General features: G+C 41.3%; 2 protein-coding genes across 2 annotated transcripts in view; one reads left to right on the forward strand and one right to left on the reverse strand.

Annotated features, from left to right (window-relative positions):
• mtus2a (microtubule associated tumor suppressor candidate 2a) overlaps nt 1–24,461 on the forward strand; it is a 41,265-nt gene extending 16,804 nt beyond the window's left edge. Inside the window, exons 4-16 of the mRNA XM_031872611.1 lie at nt 109–366; nt 11,018–11,182; nt 14,032–14,130; nt 16,992–17,179; nt 17,255–17,380; nt 18,562–18,628; nt 19,004–19,218; nt 19,344–19,449; nt 19,550–19,623; nt 19,734–19,832; nt 19,918–20,037; nt 20,145–20,242; nt 20,339–24,461. Of these exons, the coding sequence (XP_031728471.1) occupies nt 109–366; nt 11,018–11,182; nt 14,032–14,130; nt 16,992–17,179; nt 17,255–17,380; nt 18,562–18,628; nt 19,004–19,218; nt 19,344–19,449; nt 19,550–19,623; nt 19,734–19,832; nt 19,918–20,037; nt 20,145–20,242; nt 20,339–20,768 (2,045 nt within the window). The 3' untranslated portion in view covers nt 20,769–24,461. The remainder of the gene's footprint in view (nt 1–108; nt 367–11,017; nt 11,183–14,031; nt 14,131–16,991; nt 17,180–17,254; nt 17,381–18,561; nt 18,629–19,003; nt 19,219–19,343; nt 19,450–19,549; nt 19,624–19,733; nt 19,833–19,917; nt 20,038–20,144; nt 20,243–20,338) is intronic.
• stoml3b (stomatin (EPB72)-like 3b) overlaps nt 23,797–25,920 on the reverse strand; it is a 3,976-nt gene continuing 1,852 nt past the window's right edge. Inside the window, exons 2-7 of the mRNA XM_031872612.1 lie at nt 25,800–25,903; nt 25,618–25,690; nt 25,371–25,453; nt 25,079–25,282; nt 24,802–24,936; nt 23,797–24,644 (exon numbers count right to left, since the gene is read on the reverse strand). Of these exons, the coding sequence (XP_031728472.1) occupies nt 24,456–24,644; nt 24,802–24,936; nt 25,079–25,282; nt 25,371–25,453; nt 25,618–25,690; nt 25,800–25,903 (788 nt within the window). The 3' untranslated portion in view covers nt 23,797–24,455. The remainder of the gene's footprint in view (nt 24,645–24,801; nt 24,937–25,078; nt 25,283–25,370; nt 25,454–25,617; nt 25,691–25,799; nt 25,904–25,920) is intronic.

Genomic DNA, 25,920 nt, shown 5'->3' on the forward strand with positions numbered 1-25,920 from the left:
CCCCATGTCAATTTAACAGTATTTCGTTTTTCACAGTGTTTTTTTTTTTTTTTCGAATAATAAATGACAATATGATTGTTCACTGTGCTTTTTCTTCATTGTGAACAGATGACCAGGTTTTCGCCCATCATGCTCCTCCTCCTGCTGCTCCAGCGACCGCAGCACCACAGCCCCAGGCCATGGCCTCCAGGTCCCCGCTTCCCAAAGCGAGCCAGTCAGGCCTGCGCCCCCCAGGCTTCAGCTCCAGCCGCCTCCCCGCGGGCCGCCTGGCAGCCTTCGGCTTCGTCAGGAGCTCCAGCGTCTCATCCGCCTCCTCGGCCCAGTCTGCTGACAGCACACAGAGTGACCACTGCAGGACAGCCCACCGTGAGTCCACTCGTTACAAAATCTGTTGACACCAGTCCTACCGTTTGTGAGAATGTGCTGCTATTTGTAAATCTCAATGGTACTTTCACAAGTACACTGTTATCATCACCATACTGTCGTCATTGCTTTCTTTTATCCCATTATGCATATAGTTTGCATAAACAGCCCCCTCCCACATTCATTATGTTACAGTTTGCTTCCTCTTCCCCTGCTCCACCCTGTTACAATTTATTCTTCACTCTGTATTTTCATACACAAGCACCAGGTCAATAACAACTGTAGGGCTGCAGTTTTGCAAAGCACATTTTCTGTAACACACGAGGACACAATATGAGGGATATTTATGGTAATAGATATTGCCAGTGCAATCAACTTATCGTTAATCGCTGGGTATTATGATTAGACAAGGTTTCAATGCATTCAAGTTTCACTGTGTGTTGTGCATGTAATAGATGGCACCGATATTCATTAATTAACGTCATTATCATTAAGGCTAGAGGTGTGGAACATTGTGACATAATTGCTTAATTTGCTCTAGGATGATTCATGAGTAAAAGGTGATGACACGGTGCAACGCTGGTGTGATATTACAGACAAGAATGTAGTACGACTTACTTTATAAAAGTAGAAAATATAAATTTCCCACAACTGTGATAAATCATTGATAGATATACTGAAAAGGCCCGACACTTCCCCCATTTGACAGCTCGGCTTTTTTGTCTTACATCTATGAAAAAAATAACATGGCACGGGCTCTTAACTAGGTCTGTGCTGCAAATTCAGTCAGCATGAGCAGAGATAACAGTATCGTATTGATGGTGCTCATTTTCACAAAGAACTGGAGCTGTACATACAGTTGGGATTTCAATGCAGCTCGGCAGGCTGGTTTTTTAGTTGGCTGAATTTGTAGCTGCATGTGTTTTTAATGTGACCTACATAGGGAATGCTTGCTCTTCCTCTCCCAGTTACAGTTGACGTAAGCGCCTCCATTCTCACGCATGTCAGGCCCCCTGTTATGTCATCTGTCCATTCCCTCCTTCCCCCCTTTTCTCTCCCTCATTGGTTGGAAATGAATACAAACTGTGCGGTAATGTGGGGGAGGCACCTTTTCAGCTACAGTGGAACAGGGAAATAAAGGACTCCCTTGGGTTTCCACAGCAGTGTTTTTTTTTTTTATAAAAGTGGCATAAATGTGGAGTATCTTTTTTCAAAAGCTATAAAAACACATTAAACAGTTTCTGCATGTTTGGGTTGGACCATTATAGATGAAAGGCCTCAATCAATGAGTAGTGCTCTAATTGCATTGTGAGTATTGACCAACTGTGTTGGCGTGTGTGTGCGCAATGGGGCTGAAATGATTAATTGTTTAATTAAGTCATTCTTTAGGCAAAAATGCCAAGCATTTACCGATTCCAGCTTCCTCCTCTTTTCTGACCAAACAGTTAATCAATTGATTAAGAAAACAATCATTAGCTGCAGCAATAGTAAACACTTCTCTTCTCTCTTTGTCTTTTGATCCCTATATTCTCGTACATGAACTGAATCTGTTGCACATGGTGACACACTGGGTTTTCCACCAACCTGAATTTTCTGTGGAACATATCTTTAAATCTCCTAGATTTTAAACCCTTATCTCAAACATAATTTAAATAGATCTTAAAAGCTGTGGCACTGTAGCAATCAACATACATTAAGTGATCGTTAAAGTAATACCCTACAGCATCTAAAGTAAATCTGTCCAGTCATAATGTCAAAAGACCAGCAGAACAGTAATGAGCTGGAGACACAGTTTCCATGACACTAACTGACGCTTGCAGCTAAATATTTAGATTTTTCGATTTCTGTTTTACTTTGTTGTTGGAGACAAATGCAACTCAATTGACAGTATTGAATTTAGCCTCCCTGTCTTGCAGATAATAGCATCATTTGCACGGTACTTTTATAAATACAATTACCACGCAAATATCAATATCTTGAATCAATGAAAGCAACGTACAGTACATCAGACTTTTATTTTATTGCAACAAGTGCATCAACTAAATAAACCCTTAAGATAAACATACACAATGTAACTGACCTAAACTCCTGCTGGTTAGCATATTGTCTATTTAAGCAGCAATATTTATGTCCAGATTTACTCCAGTGTCACCTGTAGTCCAAAACTCCTTTAGGCATTTGGACCAGTTAATAAATATTACATCTGTAAACACACACACACACACACACACACGGGAACAACTGCCAGCAGAATGCAAAAGAGTAGAAGTTGTAAAAGTAGAGCCTGCAGCACAATGTTCCTTTTCCTGCTGTTGAACTGCTGCTGCTCGGATCATGGCAAGACCAAAATTGAGTCAAGGATGATAGACATGAGAGGCAAAAGATTCAGGTCCTTTGAAGTTCATTTCTGTGTGTGTGTGTGTGTGTGTGTGTGCGTGTGTGTGTGTGTGTGTGTGTGACAGGCAGGAGGGGAGAGCAGGAACATTAACTTCCCCTTTTAGTCTCTGTGTGGTGCTTTTGACCTTTAGCTGCGAGGCATTTGAACTCTCACTCTGGTTGAACCTTCAAGACTAAACTGGGCTGTAGGTCCTGCTATGTCTCTCCCAGTGTGCGAGCACGCGTGGAGCTTTAACCAGAGGGTTGTCTGATGTCTTTTTGTCTGACCTTTATTTGGGAAACATTTAAAAAGAAATGTTTTAAAGCTTTAAAAACTATCTTTTCTGAATGGGTTTGTCTCGTTTGATTGTTCATAATGTTCCCTGCAAAATCATTACTGTGTATGAAACAGGCTGGATATAATAATAAATTAGCAAGTGCTTCAACCTAAAAGTTTGAGTACTGCATGATGATGAAATGCTGAGACTTTGTTGTTTGTCCCCAGGGCAATTTAGGAAAGCTGAAAAAATAGGGGTGACATTTCGTTCAAAGTTAAGCTATTCCATGATTTGAATATTAGATATTGTCAAGTTTATCCAACAATAATTGCATTTTGAAATCCTTATGTTGCCCAAGGCAATGCGTGAAATATTGGGGCATGTTTCTGAGTCACTACACAAACCCATTTGTAGACGGATGTTGTGATTCGAAGCAAGTTAGTGAAATCCCAATGTGGAGAGAACAATTAAGTGAGGTTGGCAAACAATCTTCAGTTTCTGATTTCCAAAGCCTTGTTTTTTGTTTAATTTGTGTTTATTTGTGCATGTTTGGAAGTACGTGATGTATGCATGTGGTGATTGTTTAAGGTACCACGATTTTCCTCTACCACTCGGGGATCTTTGCCCCCCCCTTACTGCGCTCCAACTCAGATCAAAGAACAGATGAGTTCTCACACATGCTTCCATCAAGGATGTTGAGGGAGCCGCAGCAACCCAGCACCTCCCTCTGACAGAGAGCCAGGCTCAGTTCCTCGTTTTCCCCATTGATCAGCAAGCAAAACAGACTCCATTAGGGCTCTGGATGATAGGAGAAATCATTAAGGAGTAGAGCGATGGGGAGGAAAGGATTGCCAGGCTCTAGTAAAGTGGGTTAGCGGAAGGATCCCTAGAGTTTAAACTCCCCACTGTCGTAACTCGTCAACCTGCTCTGATCAATGTAACATGCAGCTATGTGTGTGTGTGTATATATATATATATATGATTGATTCTTATCGCCTGTTTGCATATAAGTATGCATGCAATTACATCTGTGTTTGTCTAGCATCTAGGGGTGCTACAGGTTACACTATATGACATTGATTAGCCATTAAACCAGTCCTCCCTTTAGTGCAAACGCCGACGTCCCCTATGGTGTGTCAGGGATGTGTGTATGTGCATTAGAGAGAGAGCATCCATGCTTGTAAAAAAAACTATAGGGATACATTGTTAATTCCACTGTGATCGACAGACTCCATTACATAGCTGAGCGGAGAATCCAGCAGAAGGAAGCTGATGAAGCCTGTGCCTATGAGCCACGCTGACTCCAAACTTTGCATTATCAGAGCATTATCACCTGCATCTATCACTCTTCTCTTTCGGTGAAAATCAAATAAACGGAAGGGTAAACTGAGCAGGCAGCTGACAGGAGAAGAGGAGCTGAAGGGAGATGCGGGGATAAAAGCAAATTCAATGAGACAAAATGAGTTGAGGGGAGAGAGGAAGGGGGAAAAAAAGGAGCGGAAAGAGAGATGCATGGAGGGATTGGCGCGGGAAGGAGAGTGGATGCTATACCCCCAGATGCCATGGCTCAGTTTTGGTCTGTGACTCATGCTAGCTCACTGTGAACAGATGGTTTCTATGGTGCATGCTCACACACGGATATGCACAAACGTGTATATACACACACACACACATGCACACACACACACACACACACACACCAGGGAGGCGAATCAGATTGGCCAATTAGATATGGCTGCCATTCTGCAGCTGAGGAGTGAAAAACTAACATGGCAGAGGCTTATTGAAGCAGCAGAGCTGTGACAGTGAAGACAGTGGTTGCTAACTGATAAACTCCCAGTATTTTATCTAGCTCCATCTTATTCACCGTTTATGAGCTTAACTGATGGACTGGAGAACTGGAGCATCTTACATGTTCCAGATAAACATGTAAGAGATACTAATTCAGCATTGTACGGTAAAGAGAGCCGTGGTCATTTCATTTTTCTCAAATAATTCCTTGATATTTATACTCATTCATTAAAAGAAAAAATATTTCAGTCTTTCATTAATAAGACAATCTTTATCGCTAGGCATGCTTTTGAGATTGTATGTCCTATGAGTCCTAAAATAACACTTTAATTGTAAAAGTCTGATTCATTTGAATGTCATACTTATAATGCTGCGTGATCAATTTACTGGTCCACCACGAAGGATCAGTGCTCTCTTGTTGACCATAAGATACGCCACATTTCCCTCTGGTTGAGCTGAAGCTTTAATCTCCTGACCTCTTTGAATCCTGGCAGAAGACGGGAGTCCTGTGGATGCTTCCGTCAGCTCCAGTGTCATCTAATCTATCTCACAGTCTGCAGCCCTGGTCTGGTCTCTGCATGACAACTACTTTGTGCTTCATGTATGCAGCTTTAACCTTGACTTTCACAAACATCTCTTCAGAGGCACAAGGGTGTACTTTGCATTTGCAGACATTTATTTTGCCAGGAGGAGTTTATCATTCGTTTATCATTTATCACACACAGTTATGCACAGTTTGACAGCTGCTAGGAAGTGTTTTGAGTTCAGATATTGTTTAGAAATTTTTTTTTCTAAAACTTTAACTCCATATCCATCAATCTAATTTACTTGATACTGATTGACATGTAATTAAAGCTCATTTCACACTCAAGCATAATATATAATTTTATATTTGTGCGCACATTTTGTGTTATGCATTATTCTGGCACTTAAAAAGTACACTGACTGACACCGATCTGCTTAGAGATACAATTTGGCAAAATGTATCTGAGAACATGTAGTCTAATAGTACAAGCACACTGAAGGTTAGGCTTCAAAATCCACGAAAATAACAGAATATAAGCACTATGTCTCTCTTTAAACCAATTTAAAATGTCTATGTGGTATTATATTATTTCAGTTGTTTATATTGTTGTGACCTGGCTCAGGAGGCCATAAATAAAAGGGCTTCACACCAAATGAATATTTAACAAAAAGAAGCTTTATCTCAACCAAATGAAGATGCCAAATAAGAATTGTTAAGCTGTAGATGTCGGGATAATCAGTGGTGTAAGTATACATGAGGATCATAATGGATGTGTGTGTGTGTCTTGTAAGGTGCAAAAGAAGCATGATAAACTAAAGCAACATACTGAATACAATGGCTGCCTGTAAGGAGAAGAGTGCAAACTGCAGCAGCACCGCAGAGAAAGCGTCTGCTAGTGAAAGCCATTGCTTTATAGACTGGGGAACCGGACCCAGGCGTTCCCACTCCTGCCACCAGGTGGAAAACATGGCAAACACAAAAGCAGTTTAGATAATAGTCGTATCCATTCACAATTAACATGGATACATCACTCATTAAAAGAACTTGATTCAGTAGACATCTGCAAACACAATGGAATTGCTACTTTTATTAAGTAAAAGGACCCGAGTACATCTTCCACCACTGTATTAAACGTAAAATATGATTCAATTAAATCAGTAAAGCATTTGTTTGCAAAATGTTTTTACCCCCTTGACATTTTTCCTATAATGTTGCATTACAACCTCGAAATAAAAATGGATTTTTATTTGGATTTTAGATAATGGACCTTCACAAAAGTCAAAATTGGTGAAGCAAAATAAAAAAAAATAAAAAACTTGTTTGAAAATATCAACAACAAAAAGAAGAACCTTTAAAGTGGTGCGTGCCCATGTATTCACCTCCTTTGCTATGAAGCCCCTAAATAAGACCTGGTGCTACCAATTAGCCTACCTTCAGAAGTCACATAATTAGTTCAATAAAGTCCACCTGTGTGCAATCTAAGTGTAGCATGATCGAAGGGAGCACCATTAATTCCATTGTTACAAAATGGAAAGAATATGGCACCGCAACAAACAAGAGAGCACCAAGGCTCACGGACCGGACATTAATCAGAGAGGCAGCAAAGAGACCAAAGATAACCCTGAAGGTGCTGGAGAGCTCCACAGAGGAGATTGGAGTATCTGTTCATAGGACCACTCCAAGCTATACAGTCCACAGAGATGGGCTTTATTGAAGAGTGGCCAGAAAAATACATTGCTTTAAATTAACAAAAAAGAAAATAAATGAGTTTTGGTGAACTCTGAACGTGTTTTTCATTTATATAACTTCTCCATCCCTCTCATCAAACCCACCACCAGCTTATCAGCTATCCCCTAAATATCCCAATGAGTCAATGTGTCCCTTGATGCTGCTGTTTTTCTAAGCATACTGTAACATTTTAAGTATTTATTTCCCAGGGGCAATACATTTTTTGTAGAATAGCCTTTTCTGTGGCATGTCAGCACTGCAGTCTGTACCAGCGGCTCTAGTTCACATTGGTTGTTTGCGTGTATGCAACCTGGATGGACTGCACCAAGATCAATTCCTTTAGGACAGCGAAAGAGTTTCTTTTGCAGAATGTGATTGTGCTGATTTGGCTGGCAATTTATGCTTCAGTCAAATGAAACACCTCCGAGGTATGGATTTAGCCATTTCAAAATCAAATTAAACTTGTGCAAGTGACATGCAGCTACATTGCCATTTTCCTTACACACCAATGGGAAACGCTGAGGATACGCATACAAACCTCAGACCTATCCGTTTCTGTGTATAGGACTCAGATACAAGAGTCAGCATTATTCTACTGGCATTCTTTTTGCTGTGAGGTGCATTCTGCTCCAATAAATTGGCCTCCCACTGAGCTTGAAAAACCCAGTGCCTTTTGTTCTCAACCATTTCACCACGCTCTTGATCCCTTTTTAATATCTTTGGTATTTTTCGTCAGTCTTCATAAAACGCTAAGCTTGCCACTGGCTCCTCTTTGTAGCTCTTTTTTCTTTTGTTTCTTTCTTCTTCCTGATCCCATACAGCCAGCCTCTTCGCATCTTCATCAAGCTCTGTTGTCGGCTGGCATCTTGCCAATCAGTGATGCATATCAGCTTGCTTTCACCGTTAATGAAACACATCCCTTTTTCTCTATAAGCCCCTGAATGACACTCTCCTTTTTATCATTCAAAGCATTCTTTGTCTGGCAGCCGGGCACCATCATTTACTCTTCCTCTCTGTGCTTTGGGAATTTGTTCAAGACATATTTGACCTATGAGTAATGAGCACATCTCAGTTCATATCAACCAGCTAATTGATCTGTGTCAACTCCGAAAACGGAGCACCAGTCAAAGCATTTGAGGTCAATGCCGAACATTTGCTTTTTTGTTATTTACAAATCCAGTTTTTATCTGTGAGATTCTAACCGATGGAAGTCTTCATGTAGATGGTGTTTACAGCAGTAATTGCAGAGCTAAGTAACAGCAGAGCAGTGCTCTGTGGCTGTCCACGATCTGGCCAGAACACACTGCTCATGCCCTTGACTGGTTCATGAGGAGGAAATACTGCAAACAGCCTCACTAATCAACTCTTGTATTGCTCTCGGTTGAGTATATGGTGAGGCAGCAACCTAAGCAGGACAGCAATGTATATACTGTATATCACAGTGTAGCATGTTTTTTTGGTAATTCACAGTCTATGTGAAATATAGACAGAGGTATGAAAAAGTTCATAAGCAGCTTTATCCGAGAAAATGGGTGAAAGTGTATCCGGAGATTGCGGTGGAGTGGGGCAGGAAGAGTGGGCTGAGCTGTAGGCTATAGAGAGGCAGGCACAGACAGCACTTGAAGCACAAGGGTACTCAGGATTATACAGGGCTACGGCAAACAGGAGGATACAACTTGAGAAAGCAAAACTACAAACTGGCTGAGCATTTGTACCATACTGGCAACCCAAATCATATTTTCTGGATTTTTTTGTTGTTGTTTTCAATTACAGGTGCCAAAAAAAATATTTTCCCTATATTGATATCTTTCAAAATATCCAAGCGTTTTTTTTATCACATACAATATTGTACTGTGTTGCACACTGCTGTAACTGCTCAATGACTGGGATTGGCCAAACACAAATTTGTCACAAATAATAATCATTGTCTTGTTGTCATTGCAGCATGGTAGGGCACGCTATGTTCAGTGGTCTGCTATTTTTCTCTGAGTTAGCATTGCCATACTCTAGCTCCAATTCTGAAATATCTTGCTATTCATTTGGCACTGACATATAATTTGCATCATCAGTTGCTTCAGGCACTCCTTCACTTCAAAGTTACTATCATCAAAACTTCTTGTGGCTCAGGGGGTAGAGAACATACTCTGCTGATTGCAGGCTTGGTGGTTTGATACCCGACTCCCCATGCATTGCATGGTAGCTTGCTGCCATCAGAGTGTGAGTGTGTGTGTGTGTGTGTGTGTGTGTGTGTATGTTTGTGTATGTGTGTGAAAGTGCTTAACTGAATAAAATGAATGATAGGCGGTAATGCCTAACATAGTCTCTAATGCCGAACATAGTCCCTGGTCTCTAAAGACCCACGGTCGGGGTTCTACATGCATACAGTATATGTTTATCTTGCATGCAACAAAACAGCTCTGATTTTTAAGAAGTATTGGAAAATATTGGATTTTACAATTTACTGGAGCCATAATGAACCATGAGCTAAGGTACACTTCAGAAAAGGCTGAGTATGAAAGTAAAATTCTTTATATAACGCTGTATATAAACATGCTTAGTTAAATATGTGGTTGGTAGAATTGTGTTAAATATGAATGTTGAATGATTTCTGTGTGGTTATGCCTTGCCGAGCCCCCTCTGGTTCAGCTCTGCTACTGAATGTATGTTGTTTAATCAATTAAGGAGATTGATGACACCGGTGTATAGGACACCTGATGAGACGGTGGAAGGGAACAGTTTTCCAAAGGCAAATTAAGAAATTATACCACTTAAATATTGATTTTGTCTTTATTAATTTCAGAGGACAATATCAAAGTCAAAATATTTGTTAATTAAATCCCTTAGTTGACTTTCAAATAGTGGCCTATTATTATGGTTTGCATGTCTGCTCAAACTGTGGCTTACTGGATGTGGGATTTTTTGGAATCCACTATTTTAGTAATACGTGGCCCAGCGCTGCTTACCTGGCTACATTATGTGTACCATTCATTTGCAGATTTTCTTTGTAAGCGACCTAATGAGTCAAGTTCCTACTCACTATTTACCACAAAATTGGTACAATGCAGCAAGTGTTGGAGGGAGAAAATAAAGGAGTGGTTATAACTAGCTCAGTGTGTCTCTACACTTTGGTCACCATCTTCACCAATGGAAAGGCTGCTCGTGTGAATAGATGACGTGGTGTACTATTATGGTCCAGCGTGCCTGAGGGACTTGGCTTGAAACAAAAGAAAACGCAGACCAAAACAACTATTGCGATCTAAATTTTCCCAGCAGCTTGTGATTTTTTTCCCATCACATTGTCCAACAAGCACTGGTTTCTGAGGATGCGGGGAGAATGCTCATATCTTAATCACCAATCTCATGGCTTCTTACAAGCAGCTTTATATTGAATTGTTCAGCCCTGCTTGTCACGCGAAGAAGGTGGAGAAGTGCAGGCAATCTTTTGTGTCATTATTGATCGGGGAGATGAGCAGGATTTACGCAGTGTGCGAGAGTGCATGTGTGCTTGCAAGTGTGTAAACTATCTGCTAGTCATTTAATAGATTATAGCTGCGGTATAGGCCAGGATGAGTGATGATTAGTGCGTTTATGTGTGAGTGTGCATTGTATTTTCCTGTGTATGTGCTCATGTGGAAGCGTTGAAGTGTCCCTGTGTAAAACATGTGGGTCAGGCATGTGTTTGTGCAGGATAAGTGTGCAGCTGCAGGTTAGCAAAGGAAGATTGAGAGCAGCAGCAGCGAGACCCAGAGGTTAAAAACTATTTCTCAGTCCAGTGAACCTGAATTCAGACCTAACAGCCCTACCAGACTGTAGAAAAACCAATATATGATTATAAAAAGGAGGAAGGAGCAATTGAGATATAGCAACTCAGAAAGGGAACTCTGTAGATGTGTCCTAACATATGCAATGTAGATAAAAAACAAACATATAAACACAATAATTCTGTGTTTTCCAGGTCTGAGTGTGAGTGAGGATCCTCCTCTTCACAGAGTGACCACCGGCCCTCCGTTGACTGATCACCAGAGAGGGGCACCTTGTCGCAGCCACAGCCTCCAGCCGCCCTCTACTCCAGCTCTTCCCCGGCGCTACCTTCCTGCCCAGCCAAGAAGCTCTCCTGGAGGTCAGTCAAAGTTGTTATTGGAGAACAGAGCGCATTTCTTGGTTCAACTACAGAAATAATTTGTATTTTTAAAAGCAATCTACTATAAAGATTTTGTGAGGATTTTCTTTAATTTGGCTCAGACTCATTGACTAAATTCAGTCAAAATGTGTATTTCAGGTTGTGCAGAAACAATGACATGTGTTCATAAGGGGAACAGGCAGGGAACTCACCCCTATGTGCAAATACAATCTGAGTTTCATGCCTGTGAGAGAGAGAGAGAAGCATTTTTTCACCAAGAACAGATTGTGTCCTATTAATACATGCTGTTGTCACATGTGGTAAACAATTTAATAAGCAGCAAACCATACACAATGTATTATGTATGTTCTGGTGTTCAGAAGCAGAAGAAAATTCAGCATCAATTGTAAACAAGAGGTTTTATAGTCAGTACTTGGAAATCAAAGAGCAAGCGCTTGTGTTCTAGAAACAGTACTTTGCACACATATTTTTAGAGTGGGAAATCCATTGTAGAAGAGGCATACAGCGTTCTCACTTCATATATGGCCCAACTTTTGATTTCATCTTTTCTCTGCCTCCATTAAAGTGTAGCACATAACTCAGCACAACCTCCTGCTCTCAGGGGTTGTTGAAAGTAATTATGGGAAATGCTGGAACCCACTAACTTAACACTTGGACACTTCACTTTCAAGATCTCACAGAATGTGTTGAACTGCGTTAGAGACATCCAAGGGTGGAATTGCCTTTCAAGTGTTCGTCTCGGCCATTAATTCCAGTGTACTCCTGGTTCTGATGAAAGCACTTTATAATGTCCTTGAAAACGTTGAAATAACAAGGTTTAAAAGCTTAAAATACACTTTCAGCTTTTAAAGCTATCGTTAAGTATCATAAAACACCACACATTTAACATGTTCTACTGCTAATAAATGTTTTTGAGCTTGTCGGTTCACAACTGTCCTAGTTGATGGTGCCAATACGATCTGTTCAGAGGCGAGGAGGCGCACAAGCAGTGATGCTTTTCACACATGGAAATTAAACCCAGACGGCTTGTAGTATCACACTTCTCTCACTCACACTTATCTCATGTCTTTACACTTTCACAGTATAGCTTGAATAAAAGACAAAAACTCTGCTATCCTTGCTGTGGTGTTAGCAGAATATCACAAACACAACTTTCCAGGGCAAAACACATTTTAAAGTAGAGATCATCCTTGTGTTGTTGTCAACTGTGTGCTAGGAATGCAGACTGTCTATGAATGTCTCACCTTGTGTTTCTGTTGGCCCCTGCTGATTTTAAATGTGCTGTAAATGATTGATGAAGAGATACCTGAGGAGTCCCTGTCAACCTGCAAGTCGTGCACAGACACTACTTTTATCTGTACTAGATGATACATTTTATGTGACCATCTCAATTCAACACAGACATTTTCAGACATACGTCTTATATCAGTCGACAAACACATCTGTCATGTTGAGCCCCTGAAAGCACAAAACCAAAAACCTTTGCACAGAGCCCAAAACAAGCCACTAGCACTTTGGTTGAGACTAATTACGTGGACTAATACTGTAATGTTAGCATGCTAATATGCTAAACCAAGATAATGAAAATGTTAGCTATTATACCGACATTATGAGCATGTTAGCATGCTGATGTTTGCTATAGAATTAGCTCAAAACGTTGCACGGCCTCACAGAGCCACTACCATGCTTGTAGATACTTAGTCTAACTAAGCTTGGAATGCACTATGTGAAAATATAGTTTGTTCGCATCTTGCAACTGTAGCCGAATAACTCTGAGCAAGATCATTTTGGTGTTGCTGGAAGGCATGTTAATTTATTTTTTTAATTCTGATATCTGTTTACCCCTGCCTCTAGTCTTTGTGTTCAGCTAAGCTAAACACCTCCCAGCTACCTCTTGCCAAAATATATTAGGGGTTTAAAGTGTTTGTTAAATGTTCAAGTACAAGTTCAAGACAGTCATGCTGGGTTTTAGTAACAGTACAGTGCCATGACAGTGTGTGTGTGTGTGTGTGTGTGTGTGTGTGTGTGTGTGTACGTGAGTCTAGGGTAAACTTGGTGGTAATGAGTCACTCTGAGACCCACATTTGCATGACCACACCAAAACATGAACAGTGAATACACACACACACACACACACACGCTGTCTCTGCAGGCCTAAAGTATATAACCTCTCCAGGGTTATTTGGGGGATTTGTTCAGGATCAGAGGCATCTCTTCCATTACAGATCTAATTAGTTTCTTTTCAAGGCCCCTCTCTGCTTCACAACAGATTCCCTGCTAACCTCCTGAAACCTTTTTCCTTATTCACTGTTATCTGTTTTTTTTTTCATCGCACATTTATTTTTTCTCCTGGGTAAGGCATCTCACATTTATTGTTTTAAATCCAGCTACTTTATCTACTCCCACACACTCCACCTACTCTGCGACATAGTTCCTGATTGTCTCGTCTGCAAAGTGTGTAATGTTGCAGAGAGCAGGGAGGTGATGGGCACATCTTGCCAGTATGCTCTACTTCTCTTTGACCCAGAGTCCCGTGGGACATAGTTATACAACGCAGCAGGGGGTGAGATAGCTCGAGATGAAAGCAGAAGTGTAACAGAAAGATTGAAAAAGTTAGGAGAGGAGAAAAATCAGCAAAGAAATTGAAAAGAGAGTGAGAAGTCGGCAGGTAAGGGTGGATGGTTTGGCTTTTGTGTGTGTATATAGGTGGATGTTTGATTGACATGATGTGATATAAATATCAGGTACCTTTTTAACATGTTACTGTTACATTTACGTTCTGTTTAAAGTAAGTCCCACTGATTGGTTGTATCCTTATTGGTTGACAGTTGGCAGGAAGGAGTTTCAGCGGAGCTCAGAGGTCACACATTCCCTCCTGTCCTCCCCAAAGAGGCTGGCGGTGGTTCCTCCCAAACCTCAGTCCCCGGGTGAGTCTTTCCTCTTGTTATCAAAACAAATCATATGAAATGCACATATGTAAACAGTGGCTTGTAATCCTACTCGACCAGCCCACCGGATCGTCTACCTTTCCAAACCTTTCAAAAAAAAGAGTCCTTCCATTTATGACCTCTTATTAATCCACCCACACCGAGAAGCAGCTTAAAATACCTTATATTTGCTCCATGCAGTCTGTACCTTTCTTCCTCTTGGCTCTACGGTGGTAAAATCATTTTCTCATAGGATTGCAGAGGGCCGACCCATCTTTCCTCGCAGAGATAACACTCAACACCTCAGGGTACACCTCTCTCTTGGCTCACTTCACTGAGCACTAAAGTGCAGGTGTTACTGTTCTCTTTGCTGCATCTTTTGCTGGACGTTGTCTCCTCCCACACAGTCACATAAAAAAAAAAATATTTTCTTTCTCTCTGATTCTCAGCACTGTAGCTTTGCTGTTGTTTACGAGGACTTACAGATATTGAAAGTTGGCTGCTCCCACTTGAAGCTGCTCTGGACAGTCTGCCTGCAAAATGTCAGCATGTTGAAATGAAAATGAATTAATCTCATTAATAACCCTTTAACCACACCCTGGCAGGGACACACGCAAACATTTCTACATTACCAACAGTGGACCACCACAGTACTCCAACCGAGTCTGGATCCTTTTCCTGTAATTGTCATATCATTTCTTTGTGATCAATTACAACTGAAAAGAAAAGATTATACTGCTGACCATTTTATCCCTAATTTTATCCTGGTCGTTTTTCTCTTTTTCCTCCCATTTTTAGATTGTAAAATACTTGTTACTCTTCTGCCTTCTGTGTTCAGCTTGGAACTTAAAATATCCAATTAAGTTGAGCATTTATATTTTCTTACAAAAACATTACAACAAATCATGTTTCAAGAGACTGGTTTCTTTAGTAAGTAGCCTGTGTAATAGCCCCTCTACAGTCTGAAATTCTTGCCTGGGACTGGAGGCCATTCACACTATGGAGGAGTGTTAAAAACAGTATGTGTGAGTGAGTCATTATAATCCCTACTCCAGCCAGCAAGAGCAGAGCTGAGCATGGACTTAAACCATAAACATTCACACACCTGCAAGCCCCCTCTTGGCTAAAATAATAATTTAAAAAAAATCCCCACGGGGTTTTAGACATGATTTTAGCATTATTTAAAGCATGGCCAACATACATTCACAAAATGGCCCCCGTTGACCATGGTCCCCTGTTGGTGAATGCCAAAGTCCATTGTTGGATAGAAAGGTAAATACACACACACACACACACACACAAAGTCTGAGTCCCACAAGGTCTGCCATCACCTTTTCCTCATTGTTTCTCGCATCATTATTCCTCCTCCATCAACCCCTCTGCTATCATCTGCATGCTGTCTTCACATAAACTCATTTAGTATTCATTCAACTCTCTGAAACCTTTCAGGTAAACCTACAGATATCTAAGTGGGTGTGTGTGTGTGTGTGTGTGTGTGTGTGTGTGTGTGTGCCTGAAAAGAGGGAGACACAATTTACATAAGACATTTAGAAGTCGTTTTCAAAGGCGGGGAATCCTAATGGGCCTTCAAGGCAAATACACTGATGAAGATGCAATATTGAAACATTTTCGGATATTTGCAAAGCAAAGCCTGGATTATTAGATTCCATGAAAATACATATTTTTTGTCTTTTGATGTTTAGTTCTTAAATTTTTAAAGAGAAATCCCCCCATTGTAGGTTTTACTCATGCACATACACTTGAAAGAATACATGTGTGTTTGATTTGTGTTTTGAGCTAAATTGGCCGAAAACTCCAAACATAACAATCAAATCATTCCTTAAGGTACCCCCCCCCCCTCCCCCCTTCTTACTGACTTCTTTGTCTCTCCACTGTCTTTTCCCGTTTACCCGTGGCCCATAGCGCTCCCCTCATGTTATCCCCCCACCTCCCTCTAACCTATCTTTCACTCATTACCTGGGACCCTGCACCTCAAGCCCAGCCTCCCGTTGTCATGGAGACCATGCTTCATGCATCAGTAGGCCTGAATTATATGGTTTAAGCAGGTGATGTGGAGCTGCAGTGATTTTGGTATTGTGTGTGCAGACCCACACCGGCTCGTTTGTCAGTCTGTGTGAACATATCGGTACATTTTAAAAGAATGTCTTCTATTGTCTGCTGTGCTCGGATGCTGTGCATCTCCACAGGCTGGTATCTGCTCACACTACATGACAAGGTGACTCACACACAGGTTAATCAGCCCGTCTGTATGTCAACTGCAGCTTAATGGCTGTGACCCTTCCAAGGGAAAATAGCCTCCACATGTTTGTGTTTGACTGGCCTTTAAATTACATCAATCATTAACGGCCTTCACTCAATGTGTCTAATGTTTTCACACAAACACAATACACATGATACACTCAAGCATACTGTAACAGTGTCTATATATTATTGCATACTGCAGCTCAGTCATTTCTTGAAAATGACGACATTCATCATGAGATTGGGTGGTCCATCATGAGGAACACCGAACTGGGAATTACCCCAAAGACTTCCTCTGTAGGAAAGATTCAATTACCTTACCATCATTTATCATGTGAGCACAGTCATTAGCAATAGGTCAGGTCAAATCTCCCTTGATTCCATACTCATCTATTTCATATATAGATGTGTCCTAGTTAGATTTAAGATTCAGGACATGACTAATTAACAACATATGGGAGGTATCATATTCTGTATGTATAATTTGAATATTTCTATATCATATGTATTTACAATGTTTTTCCTAGAGAGAAAAAAAGCAAACACAAACGTTCCTAACTCAATTCAATTTTGTTTGTTTGTTTTTTCTCTCCCTACAGTCCAGTCCGGGCAGCGGCCCGCAGCAGCGGTGCGAGGGTCAGCTCCCCTGGGGTCCCCTCGCCTCGTGGCCCCCCTGAGGCCACAGCAGGAACAGCAGGAGAGCCTGCAGAGGGAGAAAGAGGAGGCTCAACAGCAAGAGAGAGAGAGGCAAGCAGAGGAAAGAAAAAAAGAAGAGCTAAAGGAGGAGGTGAGTTGCTAAGACAATCCGCAGCACCCCTTGGAGTTTGCACTATTGCATGCTATTTTATTCTTTGTCACATAGGTTCGGAGGCTGCAGGGACGCTGTGAGCAGCAGGAGAGGCAGCTGGGAGCTCTAAGAGAAGAGCTGAGGAAGACTTCCTTGGGTCTGGAAGCCTTTATTATCACCACTCAGCATTACTGCCTCAAGGTAGCCAGCTTGAATAATACAATGCATACAAATGAATATGTCATATACCACAATAAGGCTATCATAATTATGTCTATTTCCCTCACAATCCAATCTCTGGTCTGAAGGTTAATCTATGATCCTATATAGATCGACAGTGCTTCAACCTTTCCATTTACTTAGAGCCTGGACTGTAGAAAATATGCTCTCTTAGCACATGAACTGAAGAACACATACAGTATTAAACGTTGTGAGGTGAGATGAGATTGACCTCACGGTCCTCGAGCAGCACGATGAGCAAGAGTGATTGCTACTGTGGGAAACGTTCTCCAGAGTTCAGTGTGTCGCTGTGCTGGATTCATGCAGCTCTTTGTGTCTGATGGAATGATTTAGCCTCTAAGGTGTGATAGCTTTAATACTGCTCCCAGACTGTCGAGGGACTGTCTGACTTCTTTATGGTCTCTGTCTGAGTGCTACAGTCACCAGCCCATAGGTTAGATACAGCAAGCTTTAAGACAAGAATGCTTTCAGTGTCTACCTGTTTGAGTAGGTTTGAGCTCCCTCTGCTGGCATTACAGTTACTGTAGAGACTCGGACAACAGCATGCTGTATAAAGTACATGCATATGAATTTATTCATATTGATAAGCAACATTGACAGTAGTGTTTTTCTCAAGCATGTCATGCAGCTTAAATTCAGTTTAACCTGAATATATATATACTGTATATATACATAAACCTCTGGTTTCTTATGTTCTTTTTTCTTATTTGTTTTTTCTATTTCTCTATTTATATATATTTAATAAACATTAATTCAAGTAATCATTGAATATGATTAAAAAGTAGGCACAGGTTTTGTTTTTCTAACTGACATTTATATGCTCTGTCATGCTGGAACGTGGTTCTAAAAGTTTGTGCAATTGACAATTGGTTAAAAAGGTGCATGAAATGTATATATGAAAAAAGCATGTGATCAGGCCAGAGAATGTCACCGAGCAAGCCCCCAGCCCCTTGCTCACAATTTTGCATTTTTCAAAAAGATGCAGTGGGTGGAGTTGGGCTCAGACCTGGGGGGGGGGGGGAGACCACAAACCATGCTACATTAACAACAGTTAACTAGCTGTTTCACTGTTGTATTTTATAAATGCTATTGGAACCTGCATTATGATAAAATGTTGTTTATTTCTAATTTTCAATTTCCAGAATAAAACTACAAAGGAAAATCAAAGGAAATTGTTGTTGGAAATGCAAAAGATCAGAGAGGAAATGGGTGAGTGAGAACCAACACATGACCGGACAAATAAAAGCACCAAATCAATCCAATCAAGCAACAGCACAGGTGCTACGAATAACACTAACGATGGCTCGTTAGTGATTTCAATAAGTAAGATGTTCTAAGAGTTTGAGGGAGCGTCTTATAATTCTGCTTTGTTTATTTTAAAATGACTAATAAATCATACTATGCATTAAATAACAAAAAAATGAATTATATATTATTGACACCCAAATGGAGGTTTCATTCGTTTTTTTCTTACCTTGGTAAAATGTAAATGAATTAAACCCTGACCCCAGTTTGTACAGTCATGCATGTAGAGTAAAATGTCTCGAAGATAACATACTAAGATACACTCTGCTTCATACACAGCATTCAATTCAGCGCGATGGGAGAGACTCCATCGGGAGAAGACGGCGCTGGAGGAGGCGTTTGAGCGAGAGCTGCAGGAGCTGCAGCAGCAGCAGGAGGCGGAGCTGGCTGCTGTGGAGGATGTGCTCAGGAAGTGTCACTCGGCTGAGGCTGAACACCTGAAGGAGGAGCATCGGTCAGAGATGGAGGAGCTGAGGACTCAGCAACAGGAACAGGTGAAAGAAACAAAGGGCATCATGGGAGATGTGTGAAATTATGTCCGCTTTGATAAGATCTGATCCTCTATCACATGATAAAACCTTATCAGTCGTTAAAGTTTGTATGTGTGTGTTTGTGTTAGATGGAGGAGATAACGGTCACCCACCGGGCAGCCTTTCAGGAGCTCAGAGACATGCATAACATTACCATGGCTACACTGCACGAGGAGCACGCCCGTACAATGAGAGGTGTGATTTCAGACCTTCATTTAAACACAATTTGACACCAGCACTGCGAGAAACAAACATAAACTCTCTTTTTCCATTGTGCTTCTGTATCTGTGTGTAGACTTAAGGAAAGCTCACGAGCAACAGAAGATGCTCCTAGAGGAAGATTTTGAGAAACTCAGGCTTTCTCTACAGGTATGTTGCCATACAAATGACACTTAATGGTTTATTTTTTGGTTGATGCACACTGATATGTACTGAGGCAATGTATGTTACTGTGTTTGTGTGTGTGGATGCTTGTCCAGGATCAAGTGGATACGCTCACATTTCAAAACCAGAGTCTGAGGGACAAAGCCAAACGATTTGAGGAGGCTTTGAGGAGGAGTACAGATGAACAGATAGTTGTGAGTTCACCTCCTCTCTAAGATAAATACACAGACGCTCCCGGACCACTCCCCTAACTTTCTTGTGTCTTGTGTCTTTCTTCAGGATGCTTTGGCTCCATACCAGCACATTGAACAAGATCTGAAGAGCTTGAAGGAGGTTGTGGAGATGAAGAACCAGCAGATACACCATCAAGAGAAGAAGATCTCCGATCTGGAGAAAGTGGTAGGCTCAAAAACAGCTAACAAACACACACATGCACACTGGTCTGGATACACAAGTGTGTCCGGTGAGTGAAGATTACACTGTGGTTGTATTTCACTTTCGAGCAGGCCCAAAAGAACGTGTTCCTTGAGGAGAAGGTCCAGGTTCTGCAGCAGCAGAATGAAGATCTGAGGGCTCGTATTGATAATAACCTAGTCCTGTCAAGGTAAGACACATTCAGTCAATCAGTCAACCCCCTGATGTAAACTGTACATGCTGCTTTGTGCTGAGGTTAGCTTCCTCCGTGCTGTTATCCCTGCAGGCAACTGTCCGAGGAGAACGCCAACCTCCACGATTCAGTCGGGAAGGAGAGCACTGAGAAGAAGCGGCTGAGTCGTAACAACGAGGAGCTCCTGTGGCGACTCCAGACCAGCCCCCTCATGTCCCCCGCCTCCTCCCCGCTGCACCGCTCCTTCTCCACCTCCCCCATCCCCTCAACTCAATTCTTCTCCTCCTCACCTGTAGCGGGGTGTGACTCCCCCACCCACTGCTACGGCTGTCCCCAGCAGGCTCAATACTGCTCCCCGTCCCACAGAGCCGCCACCAATCAAAACGTCTCCCCTGGACCAGGCACGCCAACTCACAGAGCAACAAGCAATCAGAATTACTCCCCTGGCCCGGCCACGCCCACACACAGAGTGACAGCCAACCGCTGTAACTCAGCCGCGTTTCTCAGCTCTTTCCAGAGATAAGCTCACATCTCTTGCTCTCTCTTTTTTATTTTCTTATCTGGCTCATTCTCGTTTATTTCCATAATTGTCCTCCGTTTTTGAATGTGAACGCCATTGAAATACATGTTGGAGAAAAAACGAGGACTATAGTCTCAGGACAGTCAGTGTCAAAGCACGAAGGTTAATCCTAAAGCCTCTACAGCTGGTGGTGTCCATCATGTGAAACATAGCTTTGTACACAGCCTAATATTGTAATGGCAAATGAATGCAGATGACTGCAGCTGAGTTTTCTGTCCCCAACCCCAACTTGTATAACGTAGACTGTACATAATGTATGATAGTGACACAGATGTGTGTCGACATGTAGTGAAAGCTCCCTGCATAAGTAGTCATGAGCCCCGCACAGACAGAAACAATACAGATGGAAAGTAGACTCTTTTCACCAGAACACAATACTCTGGTGTGTTTAAAACACGTCCATGTCCTCGATAAAATAAGCTAAATACTCTCTTGTTAGGATCAGTTTCTCAGAATCAATTATTTTCTTTTTTTATCTGAAAAAAAATGCCCAAAAAAGCGCCTTATACTAGTCCTGCCGTCTCACCAGCAGAGAACAACCAACAATCTATTTCATGAAGGACTTATACTGCATAAAGAATTGGTTTGCAAATCAAGTGAATCTTGATGTAGTCAACATTTTGTAATAGTTGTACTCGTGTGGGACGACCCGACCTGGAACCCGAGCCGTTTTACCTGCAAAATCCAGAGGACTTAATGTTCAAACCTTTGCCAGGTCTTCCTCCATGCATCTCAACACATGATGAGCTACTCTTCACTTTTGGGATCCCTCAGGTCAACTATGTCTGCCATTTTGAATTTACCTCAGCGGGAATGTGCAGTGTGTTGTGTCCGTGGCTCAACAGCAACAACAACAGAAACACACAGCTAGCAGGGAGCTCAAAGTTAAGGGGGAAACCTTACACAGGAATCGCTCTTTTTAAATGTTTTTGTGAATTTCTTTTTTTTAACTGTGATGTTGCTATTTATTTTAATTTACATGTATTTTGCTACTTAAGCAAGCATGTACTGTGGAAGTCTTCCAGTCTTAATGTGAAACGTATTATCGCTGTGGTCTGTCTATTTATCAAGTTTGAGGTGGGAAGGTAAACGAACGGAGGAATATGTGACGTACCACAGGAGAGAGGAGATATTCTAACTTGTTGTCATCACACATAGGTGGTGTTCGGGGGACTGTGCTAGGAAATGGTATATAAGCTACGTAGGTTAAACAAAATACAGGTAAACCCTCGGTTTGCCTCTTTGTGCAAAGATAAGTGTCAGCCTTTCTCAACCTCTTCATAACCTCTTCTGATGCTTCGGGTTTCTTTATCTGATCGACACTTTTATCCTTCCAATATAATGTTCAAAACTTTTGCAAGCTACACTTAATTCTCAGTGTGCACGAATATATCGTTCAGGGAATTCTTTTCTAAATTTAGATTAGAAATATTTTTTCCTTTTTGTATAGCTTCTCTACGGAACATTCAACACTCAAGATATTTCCCGAGATAATTTTCCTCTTATATGTAATACAGAAACCAACCTTTGGTATATAGAAATGAGACTTATTTTATAGCATACGGTTTGTCATAGCTGCTTCCTGTACTGTACTCTGCTGACAAACTTACCCTCAGGGTCCTATTCTTTCATCTGGCTTTTTCAATGAAACCTACGGTATTACACGGTGTAGTCTCAGTGATCTACCCGCACATTAACGAAACAAAGCTGTTCGGACTACACATGTAAATGAGCTGCTGTAAATAAACCAGTATTGCCAGTGAAAAGGGATGAGGGTAAGTCTGTGTTGTGCTGTTGGCAGTCGCAGCGGCATTGCTAATGGGAGCATGGGGTTAGGGTTAGTCAGACGTTTCTTTGTTAAGTTACAGGTTAAGTAAATGTAACGTTTTACCAGCATGTAAAGGATGACGTTTCTGGGTTGCTGGATTTTCAGTACAGTAATAGACTTTTAAGTAGATCTTTAATTGCCATACCAGCACTTTTGATGGCCGTGATTAAGTAAAAATCTTTTCATGGATCTTCAAGATTTTTTGTATGACACGTACACAGGGTTAAACGCTCTGAAACGACAGAATGTTAAATACAGCATAGGATTTGAGAAATGCATCTCAATTCTCACTTATTTTATACCTACACTAAGGATTTTTGAGAATGTCTTTGCATAACGATCAATTGTAAGAATATGCTAGTCAGAGTCACTGTGTTTTCGAATGTTTTAGGGTTGCAGTTCACCTACTGTGCGTCATTGAGTGACTCTTTAGGGTCCTCCTAAAGGTCACTTCAGGTGCAAAAGAAAACAAGTCTACAAGGATGCAACAAAAACTATTGTTTACAAATGACAGCGTAGAGTCACAGATTTCATCTTAAATTTGATATTTCACTTTTGAATGGACTATGATCTCTAAACAACGAACTGGTACTGACCCTTCAATGTGTCCTGTGGACATCTGTGTCTCACTATGCGCTGAATGTCAAAAATGTAATGACTGCATTTTATACAAGTCATTCATGTGATTTTGTCTGAAATAGAAAGGCCTCTCGTCTGACCGCTATGTAGCAGCCATTTAATATGTAGCACTTGGTTGAGCCTCCCCACAAGAAACATGTTTATCTGATCTATTAGGGATTGAAATGGTCATGTTCATGTTTAAATGCTGTTGTGGTGAATGTCTCCTTCACCAGAATTTGAATTTGTGGAGGAAAGCTATATACGACTACCCCTTGCGGATTTGGTCCAGAGACAAAGTTCACTGAATATGTTTCTTCTGGCACTGATTGTAGGTTTGAATGTAAATACATTTACAACATGGGTTGTGTCTTAGTGCATCAACAAAGTAATAGAAGCATGTTTTTCCTGTCTTTGCTGTTTCTCTCTCTCTCTCTCTTCTTTTATCTCTCTGCATTTGTGATGGTCAAATCGTAACCGTAGCGTAGGAGGCCTAGAGGACGAGGAACGAGATAGTCCAACATGTAATGTATACGAAGTATGTTGATGCTTTTATTTGTACTTTTTGGGGAGAACACAGTATTAAAAAATATACAAGAAAAAGTCATGTCTGTGTTTCATTTACTGACAAGTCTTGCTCTCCATTCAAAAGAGTGGGTGTTTATCTGCTACATGTATTCTGGCTTGTCCTAGTTAACAGAATACTTTAGATCAAAGTAAACTACCATTTTTAGTAACCAACATGTTCTATGACAGTGACAAAAACATAAACTAATATCGCATACATTATATAAGGGATTCAAGATTCGAGGCAACAAAAGCTGTTTGACTAAGAACAAAACTTCAACAAATAGTTTTAAACATGTTACATTTAATTCAGTATCAAAATATGCAACTGATCAACATTACGTCATCTGATATGAATGAGATATAGTTTTAGCAACATACAGTATGTTGAAGATATGGAAACTATGCTAATCTACCTCACATTGTTAGCAGGACTCGATCACAGCTTGACTACATGTAAACCATAAAGGTGTTTCTATGATCAGTCTGAAGAAATGTCAACTATACAACAACAGCCTCATCTCGCATCCTGAGAGTTTATTTTAGAAATATACCCTGATCCCCTCCAAATCATGTTTAATTTGACAGCGACTTTAGAGGATGAAGAAACTGAGGTATCACTTCTTCATGAAGTGAGATATCATGTCCATGGGCAGGGGGAAGATGATGGTGGAGTTCTTCTCTGCTGCGATGGTGCTGAGAGTCTGCAGGTAGCGCAGCTGCAAGGCTGACGGAGACTCTGCGATCACAAGGGACGCCTCCTTCAGGGCACGAGATGCATTCATCTCACCCTCTGCTGCAATCACCTATACGTAGATCAAGAAAGAGATATTAGGTTGGCACACAATGACTTGCTAGTCATAAAAGTAAACACCTGAATAATAACGTATGTTGTGTTTTACAGTAAGTTATTGTACAACACTGTATGCATGATGTACTGTGTATGTGTCATCATGTCCTTGCCTTGGCTCTGGCCTCTCGTGTAGCCTCTGCTTCGGCAGCCATGGCTCTCTGCAGCTGATGTGGCAGCTTCACATCTTTAATCTCCACACGCTCCACCTTGATGCCCCAGTTGTCTGTGGCTTCATCCAGGTTGGACTGAAAAAGAAAGAAAGGGGAGGAGCTTACAACTGTAGTTTACACCATAACTGGTTCATTGAAAAAAAAAAAAAAAACTCAGCAAACACAATGCATATATTATATCTAGGGCCAGAGATGCCAGCCTGAGACTTTTCTGTACCTGCATGCTTTGAGCGATGCCCTCGCGGTCAGACAACAGCTCAGACAGGTTCTTAGTCCCCAGGGCATTTCTGAGGGTGGTTTGAGCCAGCAGACGGGTGGAGAAGTCAGCATTAGACACGTTGGCCACAGAGGCAATGGGGTCACTGACCCGGAAGTACACCACTCCGTCCACCGAAACGGTAACTGAGTCCTTGGTCAGGACCTAGAGTGGTAATGCATGGCAGTTTGTTTGTGAGTGTCCACGGACTAGAACTGAAATCAATTTGTCTCGCTCTTTGTGCCAACCCTACCTCTTGTGGTGGGATGTCAAATGAAACTGTTCGCAAATCCACTTTCACAAAGGAGTCAGTGCACGGCAAAATGAAGAAAATTCCTGTGGACAATCAAAAGTTTAAAAAAGAAAACTTTACATTATTGTAGCAATCTGGAAATATCCCCTTATTTCCTTTTTATCACAAATTATATCCCAATCCAGGATTTTTTGCATTTAGTCCTCAAAAAAAAAAGAAAAAAGACAGAAATTGTTATTGTTTGTACCTGGTCCTTTGGCCTTCCTGTCTGTAATGCGGCCCAGTCTAAAGATGACAGCGCGCTCATACTCCTGAACAATCTGCAGGAAGACCACAGCACAAGCTCCATTCACATTCAAACTTGCAACAAAGGAAATAGAGGTTTCTTCTTCTCAACCCACTGTGCTCATATTTTTGTTGTTCACTCACCTTCAAACAAAACCAGATGGTGATGGGGAAGAGTAAAGTTGTGAAGATGCCAGACATAATGACTATGACCCAACCAATGCATCCCAAAGACCCTGTCCGTTCAGCTAGAGAGAGAGAGAGA

Source organism: Anarrhichthys ocellatus, unplaced genomic scaffold, assembly GCF_004355925.1.
Source record: "Anarrhichthys ocellatus isolate YVR2014 unplaced genomic scaffold, GSC_Weel_1.0 scaffold65, whole genome shotgun sequence".
Classification (NCBI taxonomy): domain Eukaryota; kingdom Metazoa; phylum Chordata; class Actinopteri; order Perciformes; family Anarhichadidae; genus Anarrhichthys; species Anarrhichthys ocellatus.